Genomic DNA, 27,371 nt, shown 5'->3' on the forward strand with positions numbered 1-27,371 from the left:
ATGTAGCTTTCAGCATATAGAACTAGCAATGTCAAGTCAATGGGTTTGATTCCCGGGGAATGTGATTTAAAAAAAAAGTAGAGCTTGAATGCAATATAAATTGCTTTAAATACTCCCAAATACATGAATGTAAATGAGTTTGGAGTGTGACTACTTGAAAATTGACCAGTGAAAGATGGTGGAAACCTGTTTGATAACAGTCATTATTGTTTTTTTTTAATAATGCTACTAGTGCAGAAACAGCGCTTTACTTAAAACATGTACATTATAAGTACAAACCCGAAACAAAAAAAAGTTGGGACACTTTACAAATTGTGAATACAAACATAATGCAATGATGTGGAAGTTTCAAATTTCAATATTTTATTCCAAATACAACATAGATGACATAAAATGTTTAAACTGAGAAAATGTATAATTTTAAGGGAAAAATAAGTTGATTTTAAATTTCAGGGAAATTTACATGAGCATCAACACATCCCAAAAAAGTTGGGACAAGGCCATGTTTACCACTGTGTGGGATCCCCTCTTCTTTTTATAACAGTCTGCAAACGTCTGGGGACTGAGGAGACAAGTTGCTCAAGTTTAGGAATAGGAATGTTGTCCCATTCTTGTCTAATACAGGCTTCTAGCTGCTCAACTGTCTTAGGTCTTCTTTGTCGCATCATCCTCTTTATGATGCTCCAAATGTTTTCTATGGGTGAAAGATCTGGACTGCAGGCTGGTCATTTCAGTAACCGGATCCTTCTTCTACACAGCCATGATGTTGTAATTGATGCAGTATGTGGTCTTCCCTGAAAGAGACAATGTCTGGATGGGAGCATATGTTGTTCTAGAACTTGGATATACCTTTCAGCATTGATGGTGCCTTTCCAGATGTGTAAGCTGCCCATGCCACACGCACTCATGCAACCCCAAACCATCAGAGATGCAGGCTTCTGAACTGAGCGCTGATAACAACTTGGGTTGTCCTTGTCCTCTTTAGTCCGGATGACATGGCGTCCCAGTTTTCCAAAAAGAACTTCAAGTTTTGATTTGTCTGAACATAGAACAGTTTTCCACTTTGCCACAGTCCATTTTAAATGAGCCTTGTCCCAGAGAAAACACCTGCGCTTCTGGATCATGTTTAGATATGCATGGCTTCTTTTTTGACCTATGGAGTTTTAGCCGGCAACGGTGAATGGCGCGGTGGAAAATATTGAACTTAATTAGAAATATTCCTGAGCCCATGTTGTGATTTCCATTACAGTATCATTCCTGTATGTGATGCAGTGCTGTCTAAGGGCTGAAGATCACGGGCATCCAGTATGGTTTTCCGGTCTTGACCCTTACACACAGAGATTGTTCCAGATTCTCTGAATCTTTTTGAGGATATTATCCACTGTAGATGATGATAACTTTAGTTCTTTGCAATTTTTTCTCTGAGAAACTCCTTTTTGATATTGCTCCACTATTTTCCAACGCAGCATTGGGAGAATTGGTGATCCTCTGCCCATCTTGACTTTTGATAGACACTGCCACCCTGAGAGGCTCTTTTTATACCCAATCATGTTCCATATTTACCTAATAAGTTGCAAATTGGTTCTTCAGCTGTTCCTTATGTACATTTAACTTTTCCGGCCTCTTATTGCTACCTGTCCCAACTCTTTTGGAATGTGTAGCTCTCATGAAATCCAAAATGAGCCAATATTTGGCATGACATTTCAAAATGTCTCACTTTCAACATTTGATATATTATCTATTTTCTTTTCTGAATAAAATATTGTTTATTATATTATATTAAAGTTTATTAAACTTTTAAATTATTCCATTCTTTTTTTACTCACAATTTGTACAGTGTCCCAACTTTTTTGGAATCGGTTTGTAACTTGTATTTTTAAAAACTAGTTGCAAACAAGCATATTTGCTTTCTTGTATCAAATCGCAGGTTTTGAGGCCATGGATTGTGATGACACATTTGTTAATAGTTGAAGTTAATGGATTTGTACAACTGTGTCCGTGTTACTCCATGTTATAAAATACAGTGTCAATGAATATTGTTTTAACAGTGACATGTATCGTAAATCACATTATTGTAATCCACAGCCCGCGGGTGTCACGTAAGGTGATACAAGAAACACAGGAGAGATCCAATTGCAGGTGTGAGATTTATTAAAAGAGCAAATCCAAAAGGGGTAAACAGTCCAGGCAGGGTCAAAACCAGAAAATCCAAACGCATAGAAACAAAACAAGAACACACGGGAAGAGCAGACTCTGGGAAGTATCATCCATATGACAAGGACTCCGTGACAAAGACTCAGACAGACCAGGTATAAATACACAAAAGGATAATGGGGAAACTGGAGACAGGTGGGGAACAATCAATTAACTAAACAAGGAGGAAGGTGACCAAATAAGCAAACAGGAAGTGATATTATGATAAACACCGTGGGAACTGAGGACACCTAGTGGATACCCAGGGAACACAGCCCAGACACTGTGACAGAACTCCCCCTCTACGGAGCGGCTTCCAGACGCTCCACGATAGACAAAACAGAGACCAGGAGGGAGGCGGACAGGTGGAGGCTCAGGGGGAGGGACAGAGGGCCAGACTAACAGAAAGGAACAGGGACAGAAGTGAACACAAAAACAAAAGGCAAAAACAACAACATGAAGCCCCCCAGGGCGGAGCAGAAGACCACCACATCCTTGTGGTCGACGCCAGAGTCCTCCAGGGCGGAGCAGAAGACCACCACAACCGTGTAGTCAGGGCAACCGCCCCCCAGGGCGGAGCAGAAGACCACCATGTTCGTGTGGTCAGAGCGGAAGCCCCCCAGGGCAGAGCAGAGGACCACCACGTCCTCGTGGTCGACGCCAGAGTCCCCCAGGGCGGAGCAGATGACCACCACGTCCTCGTGGTCGACGTCAGAGTCCGCCAGGGCGGAGCAGATGACCACCACGCACCTGTGGTCGATGCCGGAGTACAGGGCGGAGCAGAAGGCCATCCAGTGACTGGACTTGACTCAGAAAGTTCAACGGTGACCAGCCTTGTCTCTGGACAGTCATCAGTAACTAGCCCTGACTCTGGAGGGTCATCGATGACTGGCCCCGACTCTGGAAGGTCCTCGGTGACTAGCCCTGACTCTGGAAGGTCAACGGTGACTAACCCGGAATCTGGAGGGTCCACAAGCACCTGACTAGACTCTGGAAGGTCAACCGGAACCTCACTCAACTCTGAAAATTCAACAGTCACCTGACTCGACTCTGGAAGGTCAACAGGAACTTGACTCGACTCTGGAGGGTCAACTGGAACCTGACTTGATTCAAGAGGAACAACTGGAACATGACTCGACTCTGGATGATCAACAGGAGCTAGCCCTAACTCTAGAGGGTCAACGGTAACTAACCCTGACTCTGGAGGGTCCATGAACACCTGACTCGACTCTAGAGGGTCAACCTGGAACTAACCTGCTCGTCCTGCGGGTGTCGCTGTTGGACAGTGTTTTCTCTACTTCCTGTTGGCCTTCTGTAGCAAATCGTAGCTCCGTGTAGCTGTTATTTTATTTTTTCTCTAGAATCTTTATCTTACTATCACTCTCTGTTTTTTTTTTTTTTGTTTTTTTTTAAGTGGTAAAATATAACTTAATTCACACCATATTTCTGATATTATCGATCAATCTTATCAGATTAACTTCGATCGTTCACTTTTATTTTATTTCAGTGAGTGCAGTACACCTGCAAAGCGTTAGCATTCGTTAGCTTGTCATTAGTGTTTTCATTCGAACCTATCGCTGTATTCTTTTCTCCTCTCGCTCCAGTTTTTCACAAGTTCATCAAACAACCGCAGTATAGAAGTTTCATCAAGCACGGTGAGTAATGGCTTCTCCTATCATTGTTTCTTGCACCTCTTGCCACATGTACAGTTTATCTATCTCTGTCGCTGATGAGGGATTCACATGTGATAAATGCAGGGTAATAGTTAGGCTGACAGAGAAGATTTCAGAATTAGAGACACGCATCCAAACTTTAATTGAGGACAGTAAGAATGTTAGGGCTCTAGATATGGCTTTGGATGCGTCTAGCTCAGGGATTCCTGTACATTGTTCGGTTCCGGAAACAGAGCCCCAGCAGCAGGGCAACTGGGTGACGGTGAGGCAGCGTAGTCGTGGGTCAAAACACCGCTCTTCTGTTCCGATCAAAACATTAAACAGGTTCTCCCCACTCAGTGATGCACCCACTGAGAAACCTGATGAAAGTGCTCTAGTTATTGGTGATTCTATTGTACGGAACGTGAATATAGAGACACCAGCCACCATAGTCAAATGTTTACCGGGAGCCAGAGCGCCTGACATCTTGGCAAATTTAAAAGTGCTGGCTAATGCTAAACGTAAATACAGTAAGATTGTTATTCATGCCGGCGCTAATGATGTTCGACTTCGCCAGTCGGAGATCACTAAAAATAACATTAAAGAGGTGTGTGAACTTGCAAGCACGATGTCAGACACTGTAATATGCTCTGGTCCCCTCCCTGCTTACCGTGGTGATGAGATGCATAGCAGATTGTCATCACTCAATGGCTGGATGTCTAAGTGGTGCCCACAGAATAACATAGGTTTCATAGACAATTGGACGAGCTTTTGGGGCAGACCTGACCTGCTTAAAAGAGATGGTCTTCATCCCTCCTGGGGTGGCGCCACTCTTCTCTCTAGAAATTTGGCAAATAGTCTTAGTGTTTATACTTGACTAACTGGGGCCCAGGTCAGGAAGCAGACAGACTGGCTAAACCGACCGTCTGCTAGCTGCCTCCCGTCACAGAGGTCAGTTAATTGTCAGCACATAGAGACTCTTTCACCTAGATATCACACTATAGAGACTGTGTCTGTTCCCCGAACTAGAAAATACAAAAAAACGTCCAAACCAAGTTAAGATTAACAATTTAATTGAGGTTCAACAAATAAAAAAACAGAAGCAATATGGATAAACAAATGATAAAGCTTGGCTTATTGAATATCAGATCCCTTTCTACGAAAACACTTTTTGTAAATAATATGATCACTGATCATAATATAGATGTACTCTGTTTGACAGAAACCTGGCTAAAACCTGATGATTACATTATTTTAAATGAGTCCACCCCCCAAGATTACTGTTATAAACATGAGCCACATCTAAAAGGCAAAGGTGGAGGTGTTGCTTCAATTTATAACAACGTTTTCAGGATTTCTCAGAGGGCAGGCTTCAAGTATAACTCGTTTGAAGTAATGGTGCTTCATATAACATTATCCAAAGAAACAAATGTTAATGATAAATCCCCTGTTATGTTTGTACTGGCTACTGTATACAGGCCACCAGGGCACCATACAGACTTTATTAAAGAGTTTGGTGATTTTACATCCGAGTTAGTTCTGGCTGCAGATAAAGTCTTAATAGTTGGTGATTTTAATATCCATGTTGATAATGAAAAAGATGCATTGGGATCAGCATTTATAGACATTCTGAACTCTATTGGTGTTAGACAACACGTTTCAGGACCTACTCATTGTCAAAATCATACTCTAGATTTAATACTGTCACATGGAATTGATGTTGATGGTGTTGAAATTATTCAGCCAAGTGATGATATCTCAGATCATTATTTAGTTCTGTGCAAACTTCATATAGCCAAAATTGTAAATCCTACTTCTTGTTACAAGTATGGAAGAACCATCACTTCTAACACAAAAGACTGCTTTTTAAGTTATCTTCCTGATGTATCCAAGTTCCTTAGCATATCCAAAACTTCAGAACTTGATGATGTAACAGAAACTATGGACTCTCTCTTTTCTAGCACTTTAAATACAGTTGCTCCTTTACGCTTAAGGAAGGTTAAGGAAAACAGTTTGACACCATGGTATAATGAGCATACTCGCACCCTAAAGAGAGCAGCCCGAAAAATGGAGCGCAGCTGGAGGAAAACAAAACTAGAGGTATTTCGTATTGCTTGGCGGGAAAGTAACATATCCTACAGAAAAGCATTAAAAACTGCTAGATCCGATTACTTTTCTTCTCTTTTAGAAGAAAACAAACATAACCCCAGGTATTTATTCAATACAGTGGCTAAATTAATGAAAAATAAAGCCTCAACAAGTGTTGACATTTGTTGAGTATATGTGAGGATTTCCAGTCAGGATTTAGACCGTATCATAGTACTGAGACTGCTCTCCTTAGAGTTACAAATGATCTGCTCTTATCATCTGATCGTGGGTATATCTCTCTATTAGTTTTATTGGATCTTAGTGCTGCGTTTGACACAATTGACCACAACATTCTTTTGCATAGACTTGAACACTTTGTTGGCATTAATGGAAGTGCATTAGCATGGTTTAAATCGTACTTATATGACCGCCATCAGTTCGTAGCAGTGAATGAAGATGTATCCTATCGATCACAAGTGCAGTATGGAGTACCTCAAGGCTCAGTACTAGGGCCGCTACTCTTCACGCTTTATATGTTACCCTTGGGAGATATCATCAGGAAACATGGTGTTAGCTTAACACTGTTATGCTGATGATACTCAACTCTATATTTCTTCGCAGCCCGGTGAAACACACCAATTTGAAAAACTAATGGATTGCATAGTCGATATAAAAAACTGGATGACGAGTAATTTCTTACTGCTAAATTCTGAAAAAACAGAGGTGTTAATTATAGGACCTAAAAACTCTGCTTGTAATAACCTAGAACACTGTCTAAGACTTGATGGTTTCTCTGTCAATTCTTCGTCATCAGTTCGGAACCTAGGTGTGCTATTTGATCGCAATCTTTCCTTAGAAAGCCACGTTTCTAGCATTTGTAAAACTGCATTTTTCCATCTCAAAAATATATCTAAATTACGGCCTATGCTCTCAATATCAAATGCAGAAATGTTAATCCATGCTTTTATGACCTCAAGGTTAGATTATTGTAATGCTTTATTGGGTGGTTGTTCTGCACGCTTAGTAAACAAACTACAGCTAGTCCAAAATGCAGCTGCAAGAGTTCTTACTAGAACCAGGAAGTATGACCATATTAGCCCGGTCCTGTCAACACTGCACTGGCTCCCTATCAAGCATCGCATAGATTTTAAAATATTGCTTATTACTTATAAAGCCCTGAATGGTTTAGCACCTCAGTATTTGAATGAGCTCCTTTTACATTATAATCCTCTACGTCCGCTACGTTCTCAAAACTCAGGCAATTTGATAATACCTAGAATATCAAAATCAACTGCAGGCGGCAGATCCTTTTCCTATTTGGCGCCCAAACTCTGGAATAACCTACCTAACATTGTTCGGGAGGCAGACACACTCTTGCAGTTTAAATCTAGATTAAAGACCCATCTCTTTAACCTGGCATACACATAACATACTAATATGCTTTTATTATCCAAATCCGTTAAAGGATTTTTAGGCTGCATTAATTAGGTAAACCGGAACCGGAAACACTTCCCATAACAACCTATGTACTTGCTACATCATTAGAAGAATGGCATCTACGCTAATATTTGTCTGTTTCTCTCTTGTTCCGAGGTCAACGTGGCCACCAGATCCAGTCTGTGTCCAGATCAGAGGGTCACTGCAGTCACCCGGATCCAGTACGTATCCAGACCAGATGCTGGATCAGCACCTAGAAAGGACCTCTACATCCCTGAAAGACAGCGGAGACCAGGACAACTAGAGTCCCAGATACAGATCCCCTGTAAAGACCTTGTCTCAAAGGAGCACCAGGACAAGACCACAGGAAACAGATGATTCTTCTGCACAATCTGACTTTGCTGCAGTCTGGAATTGAACTACTGGTTTCGTCTGGTCAGAGGAGAACTGGCCCCCAACTGAGCCTGGTTTCTCCCAAGGTTTTTTTCTCCATTCTGTCACCGATGGAGTTTCGGTTCCTTGCCGCTGTCGCCTCTGGCTTGCTTAGTTGGGGACACTTCATCTACAGCGATATCGTTGACTTGATTGCAAATAAATGCACAGACACTATTTAATTGAACAGAGATGACATCACTGAATTCAATGATGAACTGCCTTTAACAATCATTTTTGCATTATTGACACGGTTTTCCTAATGAATGTTGTTCAGTTGCTTTGACGCAATGTATTTTGTTTAAAGCGCTATATAAATAAAGGTGACTTTGACTCAACTCTGGAAAGTCAATGGGCACCTGACTTGACTTAGGACTGCCTGTGGAGACGTGAGACGCCTCGGCTTCGGGCACTGCCTCTGGAACGGAGGAGCTGATGTGCTCCATACATCTGTGATTTATCCACACCAGCTGTTCTCCTACTGACCGTGGCACATCCGTCCATCCATAGGACCACCATAGAGTCTAATTGAAAGAGATTCTGGTCACAATATGAGGCTCGAGACCATAAGAACGGCGCGTTCAGAAAGATGTGGCTTCTCATACTGAGTGCAGGAAAGGCTTTGATGTGGTCCTCACACATGAATGGTCAGACAAACACACGTCATGATGAAAGTGAAAGTGAAGTGACATTCAGCCAAGTATGGTGACCCATAGTCAGAATTCGTGCTCTGCATTTAACCCATCCGAAGTGCACACACACAGAGCAGTGAACACACACACACACACACACACACACTGTGAACACACACCCAGAGCAGTGGGCAGCCATTTATGTTGCGGCGCCCGGGGAGCAGTTGGGGGTTCGATGCCTTGCTCAAGGGCACCTAAGTTGTGGTATTGAAGGTGGAGAGAGAACTGTACATGCACTCCTCCCACCCACAATTCCTGCCGGTCCGGGACTCGAACTCACAACCTTTCGATTGGGAGTCCGACTCTCTAACCATTAGGCCACGACTTCCCCATGTCATGCCACATGACCGCGAGTATCTGCCGTCGCCATCGCTGCCAGTTGTTTGTGGCTCTTTTGTGTTATAGTGATTAAGGAAGTCTATTCTCACGGCTAGGAGCGGAAACTACTCGTGACGTCTTCAGGCGCCATTGTGGAGTAAATTAAATAAAGATTTTAACATGAGAACACACAAATACTAGATGTTTACATTATAGTGCTTGGCTAAAACTGAAAACTATTGCTAGGGTGTGGCTGTGTGGTTGCTAGGTGGTTTCAAACTCATCAAAATCAAGATTTTCAAGTTTTTATTTAATGCATTGCAGTAGGTGTAAACTAACAATCTTACATTTTGTACATAATTTACTGTTCTAGGTTCATTTATAAATTTAAGTTACAAAGAATTTACATTACAAATAAATATTGTTTGTTCATATTTAATACAACTGAAATGTTAATAAATGTATTAGTAAATGTATAAACTTATGTTAATGTTTTGAATATGGTATAAATATTTTTCATTGTAGTTTTAAACTTTATTTATTTATTTTTTGACTGAAATGCACTATTATTATTAATCATAATTTATTTTATTATTTTTATTATTTATAAACAATTATAAATTAATGTTACTGTCATTTTTTAATTGTTTAAATTTTTATTGTTCAACTATTAAGCTATTAAAATCATTTTCAGTAATTAAAATTAAGCTAAAGTAAAATATAATATATAATCTAATATAAATATAATATATAATATAATATAAAACATGGGCTAGGAATGAGCAACATGGACCAGAGTTTTCAAATGAGAAGAATCTTTCGTAATGGGAAATTTAGTCAGAAAACCATTTGATGCAAATGTAATTTCCAGACAGGGATGCCTCAGGGCTCTGCCTGCAGTCCGCTGGCATTGTTAGCCACATGCCACAGTTCTTTGAATCCACAAGTGTGAATTTGAATTAATTTGGCAACAATACACATCTATCTATCTATCTATCTATCTATCTGTCTATCTATCTATCTATCTATCTATCTATCTATCTATCTATCTATCTATCTATCTATCTATCTATCTATCTATCTATCTATCTATCTATCTATCTGTCTGTCTGTCTGTCTGTCTGTCTGTCTGTCTGTCTGTCTGTCTGTAAGGCTTCAAAACTTTCAAACTCCAAGATTTAAAATTAGTTGTCTTTGAATTTTACTTCATTTAATTTATATTTCCTTAATCAAATTATAATTGCAATTCTGCATTCTAATCCTGTTTGCCATCTCGAATTCAAATTAACTTTTAAATTCAGGAACAGAACTAGAAGATAAACTGTATAGCTCCGGACTCCGCGTAGGGTTTGTTGAATTCTCTGAAGGTGGGAAGCGAGATGCTCGTTTGAGAGATGGAGAGGATGGGATTGAGCTTGCAGGAGATGTCAAGACTATACCAAAATGCCAAAGTGCTCCAAGCACAGTAGGGCCCATTGTGAGACGACTCGAGCCAACAGGCTTTAATCTCTGGTGATGACTGGGTAAAATAATCTTCCTTCACAGTTGAAACTCTCCAACAACCGGATGGTTTCCAGCAGAACCCACCACAGAACCAAGCACCCAGCGGGCGGGTGAAACCTTTACTGTATAAATATTATTTGCACAAATGCACTGGGCATTCTTAATATGGAGCTCATAACACAAACAATCAGGTTTTTAGGGGGTAAAAGTCAGAAGAGATGACGACAAGAGGCCAAGAATCACACCACAGGAGAAGTGGTGGTCGAGTTTCCTGTTAGCTACTCATGGGTTTCGTTCCTTTTTGAAGTTGTGACATTGATGTAAAACTTCTTCCGAAAAAATGTTTGGTTTAGCTGAGCGTTCCCAGTTCGGTATCCCAAAATCTCTATGGAATTTATGGAACGAGGGAGCATTAAATCCTGACAAGACAACTCTGACTTTATTTAAAGCTGTGTTGGGTAATGAAACAAATATAATATCTGATTGTTTCTCCTACATAGCAAAGAGATTAAATTGTTAAATCTTGTTAAATCTCATTTCATTTATTTATTTTTATAAAAAATTCTATTGGTTAATATTTGATGTATATATATATATTTACATAACCTTTGCTGTCATCGAATGCTCACTTAAAGTCTATAAATGTATACACATTATTAAAGACACTTAAAATGAATATTAATTATGCATACTGTATATTATAATCTGATGTGTAAATTCAGTTCAATTATAGATATAAAAATGTTCTAATATTTTGTCTAAATAAAAAAAACTATATACAATATATATACAAATTGTATAATTTTAATGCTACATTTCAAATTAAAATATCGAAATTGTATACATTTAAGTATTTGTTTTAATTTGTAATATTTTTATTATTATTTTATCTTTATTACTATTTTGACTAAAAAAATTAAACCATTAGTTTGATAAAGAATGTACATATGTATTAATTTAATAAAAAAATAAAATTTTATATAGAATTTTGTCCAACTAAATAAACAAATTATAAAAGTAATATACACTTGTAATTAAATACAAAATTCTATACTATCTTGTCAAAAAAATAAAACATTAAAATTAGTTTTATTTAAACAAAATAATAATTTAAATAATTAATATATATTATAACATGTTGTATAAAAATAAAACACTAAACCTTTAAACTTTTTTTAGACAAAATATATTTTTAATATTTTAATCTAAGTCTAAATCAAAAAAACACAAAAATCAGTTTTTCATTCATTTCTTTACACAAAATATTATAACAAAAATTCATATTGAAATTATAATAAGTTGTCTAAACAAAATCACAATTAAAATTAGTTATAAACAAAATATATGTATTTTAATGTTTTAATACAAAATATAAGATTAACATTTTAAAAGAGTTTTTGTAAAATAAAACAATGGAATTAGGTTTTTCATGTACACAAAATATTATATATTTTTTTAAATGAATAACATTTTCAAAATAAAAATATAAAACACTATATATATATATATATATATATATATATATATATATATATATATATATATATATATATATATATATATATATATATATAATAGAGAAGTTATTATACATTTTAACACCCGCTATTAGAATAATTATAGTCTGATTGATATTTTAATATCAGTGTATATAAGTGAACAGTTCTAGTAAAGTTCCTGCAGACGTGCCTTGATTAGTTCAGCCTTTGATCGGATGCAGGAGCTGCAGACAAACCCCAAAACTCAGATCAGGTTACGTCTGAGAGGAGAGAAGCCCCTGACAGAGAAGTCAAGCCCCTGCTGGGCACAGACCTGTAATTAGCAATTAGCGGCTGGGTCCAGGTTTAGCTTAGGCCTGAGCCAAAGCCACAAAATGTTCTCCATGCTTATATACTTGTGCACGAGAAAGATGGAGAAAGAGGGGCAAATAAAGAGCCCAGAGCTCTCGGCTAACATCAAAGCTAACATCAAGGTCTTGAGGCGAGCGTGACGGGGGCGGGGCTCACGTGAGCCAAAACGCCAAATCCCCATGTGTGACCTGAGGGGGAAAACATGGCTCTTAGACGGACCGTGCTTCTGGTCAAGCAGAAGGTTCATCTCTTTCTCTCTAGTAATTATTATTTATAGTCAGTGTTGATAGCAAACCAACACAAACACTGCGGCCCATCGTTTCTCGGTGCACGGCAGCGATGTAGCTTTGCCACAAACTGTTCAGAGCACGCTCCAAAGCCCAGAATCCCATAATTCACTGTCAGAAAGTGTGTGTGTGTGTGTGTGTGTGTGTGTGTGTGTGTGATGTGGAGAGCAACAGAAAACCAAAGACACATCACCTAGCTCATTTCCTCTAGTTGGAATCCGATCAGACATGATTTAAAGAAAAGAAATGTAACTTAGGGAACTAATTTACATTTACATCCATTTATTACTTATTATAATGTAATATGTATTTGTTTTTGTTTGTTTGTTTTTTTTTGTTTTTGGTCACTAAAATCTATTTTGTATTTAGACAATTAAAATGATACAATTATAATTTCAACACAAAATGTAAGTTTAAAATGTAACAATAAATATATATATATATATATATATATATATATATATATATATTTTTTTTTTTTTTTTTTTTTTTTTTTTTTACACTAAAATAATTTTTATTCATTTATTCTGGCACAACATTTTAATAATATTAAGTCAACGTGTCAGTTTACAATTTTACAATATTTAGTTTAAAATAAATAAAACTCAAATTAGCTTTTAATAAATTTTATACAAAAGCCTATGGTTTTAATATTAATACTAATGAAAAAATTTTTTTTTATTATTTACTATAAAATAAATTTAAAAAATTGGATGTTTATTAATTTAGACAAAATATCATAGTTTTAATAGGTAATATATATTTAACATTTTAGATTTTGTCTAAAATAAAAAAATAGTAATAATTTAATAATTTCACTATAAAATGTAAATGTAAAATTGTACCATATTTTATCTAAAATACAAAACAACAATAATTTTTATTAATTTAACATAATAATTAGACACAAATAAATCTTTTTATTGTTTCAGACAAAATATTATTCAATTAAACATTTTAATAAAAAAACATGGACCAGAGTTTTCAAATGAGAAGAATCTTTCGTAATGGGAAATTTAGTCAGAAAACCATTTGATGCAAATGTAATTTCCAGACAGGGATGCCTCAGGGCTCTGCCTGCAGTCCGCTGGCATTGTTAGCCACGTGCCACAGTTCTTTGAATCCACAAGTGTGAATTTGAATTAATTTGGCAACAATACACATTCTATCTATCTATCTATCTATCTGTCTGTCTGTCTGTCTGTCTGTCTGTCTATCTGTCTGTCTGTAAGGCTTCAAAACTTTCAAACTCCAAGATTTAAAATTAGTTGTCTTTGAATTTTACTTCATTTAATTTATATTTCCTTAATCAAATTATAATTGCAATTCTGCATTCTAATCCTGTTTGCCATCTCGAATTCAAATTAACTTTTAAATTCAGGAACAGAACTAGAAGATAAACTGTATAGCTCCGGACTCCGCGTAGGGTTTGTTGAATTCTCTGAAGGTGGGAAGCGAGATGCTCGTTTGAGAGATGGAGAGGATGGGATTGAGCTTGCAGGAGATGTCAAGACTATACCAAAATGCCAAAGTGCTCCAAGCACAGTAGGGCTGTAAAAATTAATAATTTACAGTTTATAATATATATTTTTTTCTAAATATTGTGTCCTAATCAGTTATTGGCTATTATGTTTGCGCTCATGATTTTAGATGCAGTCTAACTTTTGTTTCCTTGTTAATATTGTTTGTTTGTTTGTTTAATATTCCTCAATTACCAAATTCACATATATAGAATGAAATCCAATGTGCTCCCTTATTGTTTCATTGCTATATGAATTATTAAAGCAGCATAAAGTGGATTTATCAACTTTAAAAGAGCAAGATCTAGCGGACACATCCGGTCTAGTCACGTGTCTTAGCGCTAGCATGAGCGTGTTTTAACCACAGACAGTAAAACTAGACTAGACTAAGACTAGTTAACTAGCGTTCTTATATATATATATAAATATATATTTTTTTAAAACCAAGAATGCTATATTCAGTCAATTTTAAATAGAATATTAACACAGTTGCTTTTCTCTGCCTAATAGCGCCATCAAGTGGCGCAGACACACACTTCAGGTCTCTGATCATATTCACAAGTGCTTCTGAACACCACCGAGGAACCTTTCAATTAACCATCCTACCTTAGCAACTGTTGCTGTGCAGCTTTTTATTTTACTGTGTGATAACTCAACAATTTCTTGAATGAAATGTGAAAAGCATTTGTATCTGCTGCCTTTCATTAAGTATTATTTTCTATCACTTTGTTCATATTTTACAGAAATATATGTACTGCAATTTTTAATTACTTTCTGCACTAATTTAACCAAATAAATATATATATATATATATTCTATTCTAATCTTTTTTACTTTTTTTTTTTTTTTACATTTATTTAGATTTTATTTACTTTGTGTGGATTTTACAGAATTTTACTCTTTTAAAGTATGATTTTAACCAATTGATGTGCATATTTTACTGACAAGTAATTTTTGTTTAATTTATTGCATTTTTTCAAATCACTTTACTGAAAATCTTTTTTTAATTAGTATTATTAATTACAACTTTTTCGTTTCTACCACTTTGTGCATACTTTAATGAAATGTTTTATATGTATTACACAAATCCAAGATGGCGCCGCACATGGCTGCTTCAGTGCTTGGCTCTCCAGTGTTTGTACTGTTTTTGTTCGTTTTTCCTGTTTTTTGTTTAACAAACACGATCAGTTTCACCAGGGATGAACTGCTGAACATTCGGCAGAACACACCACATGATATTTTTCCGGATTTCAATTATTCAGACGTTTTACTGAACATTGTTATCGGAGGAGCAGCGGCGCTGATCAAGCGCTTCAGGACGCGCAGACGGGGAAAGCGAGCGGGAGCGCTCGTCAGACTCAGGAAGCGCGGATTTCGAACGCCGTTGCCTAGCATCCATCTGGCAAATCTCCGCTCTCTACCCAACAAAACGGACGAACTGCTTCTGCTCTCTCGGACAAATAAGGATTTCTCTCACTCTGCTGCTCTGTGTTTCACGGAAACCTGGCTGAATGACACCATACCGGACAGCGCGCTCCATCTGCCGGACTTTCAGCTGTTTAGAGCGGATCGCGACGCAGAATCAACGGGGAAATCGCGCGGCGGCGGGACATGCTTTTACATCAATGAACGGTGGTGTACAGATGTAACTGTGTTAAAAAAGATGTGCTGTCCTGATCTAGAAACGCAGTTTATTAACAGCAAACCGTTCTATTCGCCGCGGGAGTTTCACTCGCTCATTCTGGTTAGTGTTTACATCCCTCCTCAAGCGCATGTGAGCTCAGCTTTACAGAAACTCGCTGATCAGATCACAGACACAGAACAACAACACCCGGACTCTGTTTTAATCATTCTTGGGGACTTTAATAAAGCCAATCTCTCCCGTGAACTGCCAAAATACAGACAGCATGTTACCTGTCCCACCAGAGAAAGTAATATACTGGATCACTGTTACACCACAATAAAGGATGCATTTCACTCTGTTCCACGAGCAGCTTTGGGACGTTCTGATCACTGTCTGGTTCATCTTATACCGACCTACAAGCAGAAACTTAAATCTGCTAAACCTGTAGTAAAGACTGTGAAGAGATGGACCAGCGAAACAGAGCAGGATTTACAATCTTGTTTTGACATCACAGACTGGAGCGTTTTTGAAGCTGCTACCACCGATCTGGACGAACTCACAGAGACTGTAACATCCTATATTAGTTTCTGTGAGGATATATGCATTCCTACCAGGACTTATTTAACATTCAACAATGATAAGCCATGGTTTACAGTAAAACTCAGACACCTTCGTCAGGCCAAAGAGGATGCCTACAGAAATGGGGACAGGGTCTTGTACAATCAGGCCAGGAACACACTGAACAAAGAGATTAGAGCGGCTAAAAAGACCTATGCTAAAAAGTTGGAAGACCAGTTTACTTCCAACGACTCTACTTCAGTTTGGAGAGGACTGAGAGCCATCACAAACTACAAGACACCATCCCCTTGCACTGAGGCTAATCAACGACTTGCTAACGACCTGAATGAGTTTTATTGTAGATTTGAAACCCCCAACACCCACTCTGACCATCTCCCTACACAACCATTAACACCTCCTGCAATCCCCCTCTCCATACCTCCTGCTCTTCAAATCTGTGAAGATGATGTGCGCCAGGTCTTCAAGAAAAACAAAAGAAGAAAAGCACCAGGCCCAGATGGCGTTACACCAGCCTGTCTGAAAACCTGTGCTGACCAGCTGGCCCCCATCTTTTCACAGATCTTCAACAGATCCCTGGAGTTGTGTGAAGTGCCTTCCTGCTTCAAACGCTCCACCATAATCCCCATTCCAAAGAAACCCAAGATAACAGGACTTAACGACTACAGACCTGTGGCTCTAACGTCTGTCGTCATGAAGTCGTTTGAAAAACTGGTTCTGGCTTATCTGAAGGACATCACTGGACCCTTACTGGACCCCCTGCAGTTTGCGTACCGAGCAAACAGGTCCGTGGATGATGCAATCAACATGGCACTGCACTTCATCCTGCAACATCTGGACAAAACAGGGACTTATGTGAGGATCCTGTTTGTGGACTTTAGTTCGGCTTTCAACACCATCATCCCAACAACCCTCCAGACCAAACTGACCCAGCTCTCTGTTCCTAGCTCTGTCTGTCAGTGGATCACCAGCTTTCTGACAGATAGGCAACAGTTAGTGAGACTGGGGAAATTCATGTCAAACAGCTGCTCCACCAACACTGGTGCCCCTCAGGGATGTGTTCTCTCCCAACTGCTCTTCTCCCTGTACACCAACGACTGCACCTCTAAAGACCCCTCTGTCAAGCTCCTGAAGTTTGCAGACGACACTACAGTCATCGGTCTCATCCAGGACGATGACGAGTCTGTTTACAGACAGGAGGTTGAGCAGCTGGCTGTCTGGTGCAGTCTTAACAACCTGGAGCTGAACACGCTCAAAACAGTGGAGATGACTGTGGACTTTAGGAGAAACCCCCCTGCACTTTCTCCACTCACCATCATGAACAGCACTGTGGCTGCAGTGGAGTCATTCAGATTCCTGGGAACCACCATCTCTCAGGACCTGAAGTGGGACAATCACATTGGCTCCATTGTGAAAAAAGCCCAACAAAGGTTGTACTTCCTTCGCCAGCTGAGGAAGTTTAACCTGCCACAGGAGCTGCTGAAACAGTTCTACTCAGCCGTCATTGAGTCAGTCCTGTGTACTTCAATTACTGTCTGGTTTGGTTCAGCAACAAAATCAGACATCAGAAGACTTGTTTTCTAAAACAAATTCCTTGTATGCGCAAGCATACTTGGCAATAAAGCTCTTTCTGATTCTGATTTCTCTGATTCTATTACAATTTTGAAAAACTTGGTGCGCTAATTTGACTGAAATCTTTTAATCCAAAATGCATTTTTTTAATCCATGTTGTGCATATTTTACTAAAAATATTTTTCCCCAAAAAAATGTCACTTTTTTTATAAAAAATTTAAACAACTGATGTTCATGTTTTACTGGAAAATCTTTTATTTTCCTGAAAGTTTTTTTTTCTTTTTTTCTGTCATTCATTTATTTATTTGCATATTTTGTGCATATTTTACTAAAAACTGCATTTTCAAGTCATTATCAGTGTCACTTATATACTGTTATAAATTGTATAATATTCATAGTTTTTACTTAAAATTGAACAGTTACTAAAAATGTATTTTTATATAACTATTTAGGATTTATATTTGTTTGTATATTTGTATATTATTATATTATATGTTATATTGTATTTTTTTTATATTCAGTGGAAATGTTGGTGCATTGAAATAATATTTTTAATTTAACGCAGCTGTGAGAAAAAAAAACTAAAAAACACACTGAAGTTTAATAATTATGACAAACAGTTACCAGTGCATATTATGTACTGTGAGATATAAGTATAATAATATGTTAATATCTAATAAAGCATATCTTCATATTATTCTGATCAAATCAAATCTAAATTTTATAAGTATATATATATATCACAGTTACTGCATTTTTATGCAATTATAATTTGAAATTAGATTGTTAAAATTAATTTGTTTGAATGATTGCTTATATTACAGATTATTTGCTCATCATAATAAAAAGAAGTCTAAATTATCTCATTGTAATATCGTTCTATAACACATTTATTTAACTCTGCAGTGTAATTCTGAAGGCCAGAAATCAGATTTTCTTCACGTTTTATTTTTCAGATGAATTGTTCATTTATTACTGATTTGTGATGATAGGTTACACATATTTTAATTTACCGTTGGCAGTAGATACGATAAAGTGAAATCATTCATTTTTTATGAGGACACTCTCTATTACAAGAGTATTTGATTCATTGCAAAAGGCAACAAAAGCTTTCAGCACGACTCAAGTTTATGTTCTTCAAGATCTGCCGGTTTATGTGTGTGTTCTCTGGTTTGTATTATCATATGCTTGCTCCACATCTCTCTTATTCTTGGCCTGCTGTTTGTTTTCAAGGAAACTTGCAATCCTGAGGAAGAGTGTTTTGTATGAAGCTGCAGATGATGCTGAGATGATAAACGTGATGTTAGATCTCTTATCTGAGGCCACAGTCACCCTCTAATCTTCTCTCGTCTTTCACTTCCTCCTGCTGGTGCAGGGAATTCTGGGTAATCTTCCCGAGGTCCGTACAGCTCTGAGGTTGTGATTGGATGATCCGAGTGTAAGGTCTGCTCTTTGGTGCTCTTTAGTTTTTTCTCCTCTGCACTGGATAAAACTATCTAATCAAGTCATCAAGTAAAGTCAACAATAATGTGTTCGGGCATCTGCTGACTGTGCATTTGAGACAAAACTGGAGCAATGATTAAATTCATGCAGACAAAACATCATCATCAGCCAAGTATGAATATATTATTTTATGACAATGTGGCCTAAACTGTTTCCTCTATAAGAAATGATGGTATTTAATTCAAGTTTGTAGGCTTAATTAAAATATAACCAACAACAAATTCAATTAATTAATTTTTTGTGATAAATCCAGTTTTATTTTATTTTGAAATGTTATTTGAAATGTACTGCAATTAATTTTAATTAATTAAATTTATTTTAATTGTAATTTTTTTTCACTAATGCACTGTAATTTATTTTCATTAATTGAATTTATTTTAATTATAATTTTTTTACTAATGCACTGTAATTTATTTTAATTAACTGAATTTATTTTATTTTGAATTTTCTTTTAGTAATGCACTGTAATTTATTTTAATTAATTGAATTTATTTTAACTATATATTTTTTTACTAATGCACTGTAATTTATTTTAATTAATTGAATTTATTTTATTTTGTATTTTCTTTTAGTAATGCACTCTAATTTATTTTAATTAATTGAATTTATTTTAATTATAATTATTTTTACTAATGCACTGTAATTTATTTTAATTAATTGAATTTATTTTATTTTGTATTTTCTTTTAGTAATGCACTGTAATTTATTTTAATTAATTGAATTTATTTTATTTTGAATTCTCTTTTAGTAATGCACTGTAATTTATTTTAATTTATTAAATATATTTTATTTAGAAATGTTATTAGAAATGCAATTTAATTTATTTGAATTAATTAAATCAGTTTTGTTTTGAAATTTTTTTAGAAATGCACTGTCATTTATTTTAGTTAATTAAAATTATTTTATTTTGAAATCTTGATATTTTGAAGTTGAGTTAGAGTTATTGAGAGTGATCAAGATATTACGATGCAATATCAAAGTTTTTGAAGGTTTCAAGACGTCTAAAGTCAAATAAAGTCTAAAAGCAAATGCAAGTTTAAGTTTAAGTTTCTATATCATATTATCATTATATTAATAGAGTCAGGATGCAGTGTAATGTCAATGACACTAGGTGGACTCCTGATGCTTCAGTCTCAGTCTGTGAAGAGAATAAACATGATCTTTCTAAACTAACAAGACAGCATTCCTGTTTGATAGATCATCGAATATTTGATGTGAATGAAGTGTGATGGAATTCATAGCCATCTACTATTTTGTGAAATAAAGGTGTCTAACATCAGAACGATTAAATGATTGGTTCATTGGTGCTTTGATACATGATACTTTGATATTTATTATAGTTCTGAATGAAGGGCATTATTGAATCTTCATGGTGACTGCTTCAAATAAGAGTATTAACATGGCAAGTACAATATTCCATTGGAATGGTGGGAAAAATATTATTTTTATATAAAATTTTATTTGATATCATTTGATACTTTGATATAAATATGACTTTTATTACACACACACATATATATATATATATATATATATATATATATATATATATATATATATATATATATATATACTGATACTGAAAAATAAATTAGTTTTTATACATTGCACAGCTAATAAATACTCTGTTGCTGTAAAAAAAAAAAAAAATATATATATATATATATATATATATATATATATATATATATATTTATTTATTTATTACAATAAAATTTAATTATATTATGCATAACATAAAATAAAGCTCAGTAAATAATGCAACAAATGAAACCTATTCTTTCTTTCTCTCTCTCTCTCTCTCTCTCTCTCTCTCTCTCTCTTTCTTTCTTTCTCTCTCTCTCTCTCTCTCTCTCTCTCTCTTTCTTTGTGGTAGAAATGACCATAGGCGGATATCGCGAAGGGGTCGGGGGGTCCGGACCCCCCCTATCTAAGGGTTGTCCCCCACTAAAATATAATTGAAATATGTGTATTGTAAATAATATAATGATATATAGTTAAACTAATTGTGTAAGTAGTAAAACAATACAAATGCAAACGGAGCAACAACAAAAAAACTTTTAAACATCTCGAGTTCCCCCTGCTTTGCCTCACATTGCTTTGGTCCACTGCCTGCTCCCCTTTTTATCTCACCTCACCACCGACACACACACACACACACACACCGACACACACACACACACACACACACACACACAAACACAGACACACACACACACACACACACAGACACAGACACAGACACAGACACAGACACACACACACACACACAAGTCTTGTACGTTAGTTTAGATTAGCGCGGGTGCTCGTTTAGATTTTCCCGCGTTCACTATGATTTAGTCGGTTTCAGTGGCGGCTCGTCGGGTCAGGCAGGGGAGGCAGTTTCCCTCAAATTTTTAGTTGAAAATGAGGAAGATTTAATGTTAATAAAATTCACTATTCATTTCAGTTCATGTCTCAGAATGTATATAATTTTGTTTGTAATTTCACAGTTGTAATACCATTACATGAAAGCTCCGCTTTTTTATCGCGAATGTGCCGAATCTGCTGATGCTGATTACAACCGCTAAGTGAAAGAGAAGGGGAGGGGGAGGCCAGGGGAACCAATCAGCATCGAGTGTTCACTTTCAGCGCTGAGGAGTGCTGAGAAAAGTAACATCACAGAGGAGGATAGCCTCTCTTCTGGAATATCAACCCACCATCATAGAGACGTAAATTACGTGCTATTAGTTTGAACGTCTCCCGGAGCGGCTGGGCTGATAATATACCAAGTATTTATAATGAGTATCGATATTGAATATATTTTCTTTACGGTTTCTGACTAAAAGCCACCAAAAAGTCATTTTAAAGTGGTTAAGCAAATAATAATAATAATAATAACAATCGGCAGGGATCCCCAGACCAATACAATTAGTTTGCCTCCTCTATTTTAAAATCCACGAGCCGCCACTGATAGGTTTACTTCATTTAATATAGTTAATCTAATATAACATCATACTAAGAGTGCAGTTGTTCTGCAGATATTAGCATAACAAATGTGATTTAGATTTTTATAAAAATTGAATAAACAAGAAGTTAATGTTAAGTGCATTTTAGCTCTATTTCACCGACGAAAAAAGTTGAAAACTAAGCAGTAACGGCACTAATTTTGAGAAACACAATGAGGAGGTGTTTCCTAACTGAATGAATCCACTTTTTCAACAAATCAGTCACTGACGTAATAAATTATTATTTTTTTGTTTGTTCCCCTCTCTGTCACGTCTATACCGATCTCACTATACAGTTGTGTGTGGGTGTATGTCTAAGAGTGTGTATGCCTTCATTTTGCTAGGCATGGCAAATGTTTTTATGTTTTAATTATAACTGTGAAGCAACAACATTGCTATTTAATGTGCTATATAAATAAATAAAAGTTTTCCATTGTATTTCGGTGGCTTGATTGTGTAAACAACTTCAAAAACATTGCAAAAAAAAATTGTTTTGAAGAATGTTATGAAGCTTTTTCATTGAACCAGAAAGAAACTTTGAGAAGAAGAATAATGGAACGGTCTCCGTGCAATAGTAAGGCTTTCCTCTCTGTACACATATCCTTAAGTACAATTTTGCCTGTTTTATTGGTGTCCCCTTCAAAACTTGCTCGTGAGAAATGTTATGTTTATTGTCCCCCCCAACATTTAGATGAGATTTTCGCCCCTGGAAGTGACACATTGAATTTCCCGTGAATTAGAAACACTCCCGTCTCTAGCCGTTCTAGCGCTTTCTTTCTGTCCTGTTGTTCTTCTTCCAGAATCTTTTATTCAGTCGGTCTCCTGCTGTGTCTTTAGGAGCACAGCTCAGCCGTTCTCTCATAATGAACAGCGTTCCTGTGACGGTTAAGACGAGGTGATGCTAAACGAGAGAGTAGGGCCTCTGCTGCTCCTGAAGACTGAGCAGAGATGGACTTCACCTGCAGACACAAATGACATGAATTAGGCTTCAGGACGTCTGATCACTCAACTGAGCAAATCTGAAAAACGTGGGAATTAAGACGTACTTGCTCATAAAACACTCAAAATTGTATTTGTTGCACTGTAACAATATTTTTGTGAGCCTTGTTTTATGTAATGCAAAATATATTTGAATTTTATAGTAAAAAAAATGTTATTTTATACAAATATTTGAATTTTTTTTTCATTCTTAATGCAATATAGTATTTTTAACTGTGATATTATTTTTTTCCCCACATTCCCAGTGATAAAACTGAAATTGTTTTTGGATTACAATTGATAAAATAATAAATATTGTAATAGATTACAATCTAAACATATAGAAGTGATATCAAAGTACAAATATTTATATTTATTCAAAATATTGATGACAAAATGTCAAAGTTAATCATCAGTTTCCCTCTTTACAATCCATATTTAATTCAATATTCGTTTATCTTTGAGGTGAAATATAATCTACACATGTTCTTGAGAGATTCTTCTTGTAAAAAGATCACCTTTAGCACATTTTAGTGATGAAATAATGCTTGAAATAATGAATTAAAGGTTTTAATCTCTCCTGAAGATTTTTTTGGAGAAGCATCTGAGTTGATACCTAACTGAGAAGAACTGCATTACATCTCCTGCGTGATGAACGAGTGACAACAGAGCGGTGTTTTGGGTTTATTCTCCTAAATGAGCATCATTGAGCCGCTGGGAAGAAAAACACTGTTCCTGGAGCATCAGTATGCAGAGAACGGCTGAAGACACAAAGAACGAGCAAGAGAAAGAATGAATGAGCAAGAGTTTGAATCCACAAACTGAATGTTGGCTAAGTGTTGGCAAAATGACATCTGCATATAAAATAAATAAAACGGGGTGGGGGGGTAGGGTATATTTATATATAGATAGATTTATTCCAATAGATATGACTCTCATAAAACATGAGAACATGCTTTTGACCAGTCTCCCGTGAACCCCGTTTGTTCATCTCTTGAGAGGCTGGTGTGATCAGGGTGGTCTTTAGAGACGGGGCCAAAATCTTTCCTTTCTCTGGTGTTCTTCAGCTGAAAGAGAGAGAGAGAAAGCTTCGCAGGCTGAACGAGTGCTGGGTGACAGTGTTATGCAATCCCTTGGTGCCATACTCTCAGTGTTTTGTGAATGGTAGCGAGAGGGAGTTGCTGGGGGGCGGAGTTGGACTTCGGCTGACTGACAGGTTCCACGAAACCAGAAAACCTTTTCATTAAGGAGAAAAACCGGAGAATATACAGGACACTTGCTGACACTGCTGCTGGCTGCTCTGCAACATCCCAATGAAAGGTGAGTTTTCTAATGCTGTTTCATGCTCCTTTTTAAGTGTAATGCATGCTTGCGTGTGCATGACTTTTTCAGGTAAATGCAACTCTATAAATCACTTTGATTCTCATCAAAACCAGTTTGTACTGTCAGTACACAGTTTAACTTATTTCCCTTTCTAAATAGCTCATGCAAATGGTAGTTTTATACTGTATACTGTATTTATACTGTATTCTTATTTACTGTGATTTCATGACAGTGCAGTCTTGTCATGCACTATGGCAGTTTTCTACATTTGAGTCTATTAAAGACACTAAACTTTGGGAAAGAAGTAATGAGCTTTGGTGACACAAATTAAAAACTCAAGTTTGTCCAGATTCCAGCTTTGCTCATTGCAACGTTTTCAACATTGATAATAATCAGAAATGTTTCTTTCAGCAGTAAATCAGCATATTATCATGATTTCTGATGATCATGTGACACTGAAGACTGGAGGAATGATGCTGAAAATACAGCGGTGCATCACAGAAATAAATTACACTTTAATAAATATTCACACAGAAAACAGTCAGTTTAAATTACAATAATATTTCACAAAATTACATGTTTTTTTTGATCAAATAAAAGCTTTGTTGAGCAGAAGAGACTTATTTCAAAAACATTACACAATCTTACCAATTACAAACTTATGACTAGTATTTAAACTGGTCTACAATTGTAAATAAAACCGTTAGATCATAATGTTTTACAATCATGAAAACCAGCTGACTGCAAAGCAACCTCATTAGTTCAAATTGTGCAATTAATTCTTTGTGCTTTATACAAAAAAGGTGGTGAGAATGAATGCAAGCAGCATGCACGAGGAGTTTCAGATCTTCATGCATCGACACGAATCTGTCACGTGTGTGATAAACAGTGTGTAGATGTTTTCAGCTATGCAGTCGCTCCTCAGGGTTTTTTTCAATGCTTGCGAATCAGTTCAGTAGCTGTGCATCCCAATACTGAGCTGCCAAGCTGAAGGCCCTGAATGTGACTTATTGACACTCCTGTGGAGTTTGACCCCACACACCGACTGTGCTCTAATATCTGCTGTTGGATTATTTGAGGATCTTTTTCGGTCTGTACGTTCCAGCTTTATGTCAGCAAGTTGAGAGATTTACTGAGCAGGTAGAGACTCTGGCAACTAGCAACTTTTGGCAAGATGCCTTTTTTGTTTTTTGTTTTGTCCTGCAAGTCTCTACCTGCTTTGAGAGCTTTTCTACTTCTGTCATTTGTCGTCCTATGAATCATATTTTTTGATGTCACAGTGCTCAGAGTTTGCTCTTTCGGATTTGAGAAGTACTTGAGCTTATATTGAGCCACTTTGGCCTTCTTTATCATGTCACACTTGAGCACAGTTCCAAACATTCGTGAGATCTTCTTGAAACTGTCGAGATGATATATGTAGGATTATCAGGGTGTTTTAAGGAGAAAGATCTGAGATGCAGGAGACTTCCGCTGGTCACTGTGCATCTATTTCTCATGGTATATTGGTTTGAGATGTGTTTGAGACAATCTTATGGTATCTTTTAGAAATCTGAGCACAGTTTGAGATATGTTTACATCTTTTTGTAACTCTTGAGATGATATATTTGAGAATGCAGCAGGTCTGTTTGCATTCTACTGGTGCAGAAACTGCTGAGATCTATGCGTGATCTTTCTTATCTTTTGGTGTTTTTGAGAAATCTGAGGACCGTTTGAGACATTTTTAAGATCTCTTTTGAAACCTGAGATATTATATGTGAGATAAACAGGGTTTATTTTCTCATGAGGAACATCTGAGGTCAGTTTGCATCTCATTGGTGTCTAGGAGAAGCAGCTGAGATGTTAAAGAGATCTATGTGCGGTGTCTGAGAAATCTAAGGATTTTGAGACACGTCTGAGACTCTAGAGATGAGATATGTGAGATTAGCAGAGTCTTTTTCTCAAGAGAAACATCTGAGAAACTTCTGAGAAGCAGGGGACTTTAGCTAGTCCATTTACTCTCGATTTAAGCTCGTCTGTGAAAATACGATACACTGAGGTCTTATGAAGCGAAACAATCAGTCTGTGCAAGAAAATGAACATTATTTACAACATTATTACGTTTAATCCACAGCCTGGGCAAACGGTTCTTAGTGCGTTCATGACTGTCTGGAGCCGAACGTCCTCTCATCATGATGGAGTGTGAACACAAACATTTTTGGGTGAACTATCCCTTTAATTGACAGAATGTTGCAGCTTTCCGTATAAAAACAGTAATATTGTGAAATATTATAAAAATATGAAATAACAGTGTTCCATTTTAACGTACTTTTAAATATAATTTATAGCTGTGATAAAAGCTGAATTCTCAGCATGAAACAGCAGAAACTGTTCCTTACATCGATAATAAATCGGCATATTTTCATGATTTCTGAAGATCATGTGACACTGAACACTGGAGGAATGATGCTGAAAATACAGCTGTGCATCACAGAAATAAATTATATTTTAAAGTATATTAAACTGAAAACTGTTATTTTAAATTCCAATAATATTTCAAAAATTTTCTGTTTTTTTCCCTGTATTTGTGATCAAATAAATGCAGCCTTGATGAGCACAAGAAACTTCTTTAAGGAACATGGCAATTCTTACTGATCTCAAACCTGTTTCCATGTTGTAACTAAGATATTCCGAGTGTTTTTAGTCAAACTTTTATTTAAGTTTAGTAAAGTGCATCAGACTTTTTCACATGATGTTTTTTGCAGTCTTTGTTGCAATAAATCAAATCACATTGTTTAGTGATCTGTTGCAACAGATCGTGACAAAACATGCAATAAAATGCCTGGAATTGAATGGCTTT

The 27,371-nt window shown here is 36.5% G+C and overlaps 1 protein-coding gene across 1 annotated transcript in view; it reads left to right on the forward strand.

Annotated features, from left to right (window-relative positions):
• The first annotated feature begins 12,029 nt into the window (after positions 1-12,029).
• The window catches only part of LOC132133301 (sodium- and chloride-dependent GABA transporter 2-like), a 28,395-nt gene continuing 13,053 nt past the window's right edge, over positions 12,030-27,371 (forward strand). The window contains exon 1 of the mRNA XM_059546102.1: positions 12,030-12,129. Coding sequence (XP_059402085.1) covers positions 12,030-12,129 — 100 coding nt within the window. The remainder of the gene's footprint in view (positions 12,130-27,371) is intronic.

This window comes from Carassius carassius, chromosome 50 (assembly GCF_963082965.1).
Source record: "Carassius carassius chromosome 50, fCarCar2.1, whole genome shotgun sequence".
In the NCBI taxonomy this organism is placed as follows: Eukaryota; Metazoa; Chordata; class Actinopteri; order Cypriniformes; family Cyprinidae; genus Carassius; species Carassius carassius.